This window comes from Chenopodium album, chromosome 19 (assembly GCF_948465745.1).
Source record: "Chenopodium album chromosome 19, dcCheAlbu1.1, whole genome shotgun sequence".
In the NCBI taxonomy this organism is placed as follows: domain Eukaryota; kingdom Viridiplantae; phylum Streptophyta; class Magnoliopsida; order Caryophyllales; family Amaranthaceae; genus Chenopodium; species Chenopodium album.
The window spans coordinates 19,780,669-19,783,265 of record NC_137852.1 but is presented as its reverse complement, the minus strand read 5'-3'; the positions used below and the strand labels follow the sequence as shown (position 1 = coordinate 19,783,265).

Sequence of the window (2,597 nt, the reverse complement as noted above, 5' to 3'; positions counted from 1 at the left end):
AATTCCCATTCATTCATTCACTTTATCTTTTTCATTCTTTCTTTTCTTTCTCCACTTTGCTTCTTGCTGATGTTTACTCATCACCTCCCTTTCTTTCCAACTCACAAAGAAGAAAGCTTACTTCACTTCACTTAACTAATTATTAGCTTATCTTAATTACTTAAATTAGCTAGATTCATTTTTATTAACATGGTTTTCTCTTCTCTTCCACTCTACCATCATATTGATTCCACGAATTGGCATCAGGTTTGTTTTTTTTATCCAATTCTTCATTGTTCGACTTTTTAATAACTTGTTTTTAGTTATTAAAAAGTCGAACAATGAAGAATTTATTTATTTATTTATTTTTTTCGTCTAAATTTGGATGAAAAAGAAAAAAAAATATGAAAGCATAAATTTAAAGATGTATATTATTCCTATCTTTATTTTTATTCGAATATACGAAATAATATCATGCTCTTATTATTGCTTCTTGTCTAAATTTATTTATTTATTGGTTGTTTTTCATTTTTGTTTTTTGACAGCAATCAAATGACCAACATCATCAACAACAACAACAGCTGCTAATCTCGGCTCATCATGAGGCGGCTAGTGGTGGAGGGCTTCCAGGAGGAGGAGGAGGTGTCGGTGGTGGGTCAGCGAGCTCGATCAAGCCAAACTCGATGGTTGATCGAGCTCGTCAAGCTCAGATTCCTCTTCCTGAACCAGGTCAGAAGTGCCCTCGTTGCGAGTCTACTAACACTAAGTTCTGTTACTTCAACAACTACAGCCTCTCCCAGCCTAGACACTTCTGTAAGACATGTAGGAGGTATTGGACTCGAGGCGGCGCCCTTAGGAATGTTCCGGTAGGTGGTGGGTCTCGCCGCACAACCAAACGAAGCAAAGGGAGGAGCAATAGCAGTGGCGGTAACAACAACAACACTAGCAATGGATCATTGAGATCTCCGATGATTAGTGGTAGTACAACCTCAGGAGGGTCTTCTTGCTCTACAAGTTTGTTTCTTACTCCTAATAATATGCCTCAATTTCCGTTTTTGCCCTCGTCTTTGCATCACTTAGGGAGCTCTAACCCTAATGGCATAGGGTTGAGTTTGTTAGGTGGTGGAGGGGCAGAAATGGAATTTCCATTTATGGGAAGTTTTGAAGGTTTAGGAAGAATCAATGGAATGATACAACATATGCACCCTTTTGAGAACACCACTCCTGGGAGTGTTGAGCTCTTGGGTGGGAGGCTAATGCCTAACCACCACGCTGCCCTTCAATCGAAGCCACTAGATCCAGAAGTCCTTGATCGAGTGGCATCCGTTAAACTTGAGGATTCCCAAAGGTTAAACTTAGCACATAATAATAAGGATTTCGAGGTTGTTCAACCTAGTGAGCATCATCAACAATACAATTGGAACTCGAGTGTGTGGACTACTAGTGATCTTTCTGGGTACAACTCTCCATCTTCGACTAGCCATCTCTTGGGATAGTTTTAAAGTAAGTCCTAGAATTATTAGTAACTATATTGTATTAATTTACTATCTACTTATCCAGATCCATTAAGGATATAAAAAGATAGGGTTCCGATCTAGCTGGTTAGTTGTACGTGATGATCAATCGAGTTTGGGTTTGATTTCTTTAATTTGTTGTACTAAGAAAAAATATATGTTTATAGGGTTAGTTATTAGCTAATTAGGTTGATCATCTATCATCTTTGTTATCATGACATGAAATGAAGCGGATTGTCATGAACTTTACTGAAACATTGGCCAAACCCTTGGCTTGAAATGTAGCTAATATCATATCATATATAGTATGTACTGAGTTTTACTGTGTTTCCAAATTTCATTATTTGAAGAAATCAATGACAACAGTTTTTTCTAGATGTTTCCAACCATCATAAATTTGCATCTTTTGTACTCTCTTAGTCGGAATTAGTTGTCGCAGTACTAGTAGAACTTACACTAGCCAGTAACGTGACTATTAATTCTAAACTGGTAGAGCATTACTATTTTGTAATTATATTTTGTTTAGTGAGTACTATGAATAATGAGCCCTACTTCGTATTCATTCACATAATCACAATTACACAATTTTAATAATTGAATAAACTATTGTAGTGTTATGATTTATGACTACACGTACACTGCAACATTTATTAAATTATGCTCTTTGATTACAAGAAGTACACTATGATCAGTTTCATATAGAGGTAAACAGGTAGTAATGATCATATTGCTATAATGTTAGTACAATTCTGCTGCTTCAAGTTAACTATAATCATAGATTGGAGAACAATGTATGAATGTAATTAGTTTCAACTTTCAAGTCATATATTCTCGATGTTCCATTGAACATCCGAGGAAAATAAAATGATGTATGGATAATCAAGGAAGGTACATACGCGAAGTACTACTCGTAAGGCATCTCATACAGGCATATATCAATATATAGAACTACCTAAGTCACATTGGATGGGCAAGGTCTTTACTTCTCACTAACTTCTTAGCAATATCAACCATTCTTTTTATCATATCCTTCAAATCAGTGAATTCGATGCTAGCATAATGCTCCATATATATCAAAAGTTTGATTTCTTTAGTCATGATCAT

At 35.8% G+C, this 2,597-nt stretch overlaps 1 protein-coding gene across 1 annotated transcript; it reads left to right on the top strand.

The window, feature by feature from the left end:
* Nucleotides 1–1,868, top strand: LOC145595068 (uncharacterized). Its single transcript, XM_081651423.1, has 2 exons — nt 1–246; nt 525–1,868. Exons 1-2 carry the CDS (start codon nt 190–192, stop codon nt 1,473–1,475), a joined length of 1,008 nt encoding a protein of 335 aa, XP_081507549.1. The 5' UTR covers nt 1–189; the 3' UTR covers nt 1,476–1,868.
* Nucleotides 1,869–2,597: the final 729 nt, after the last annotated feature.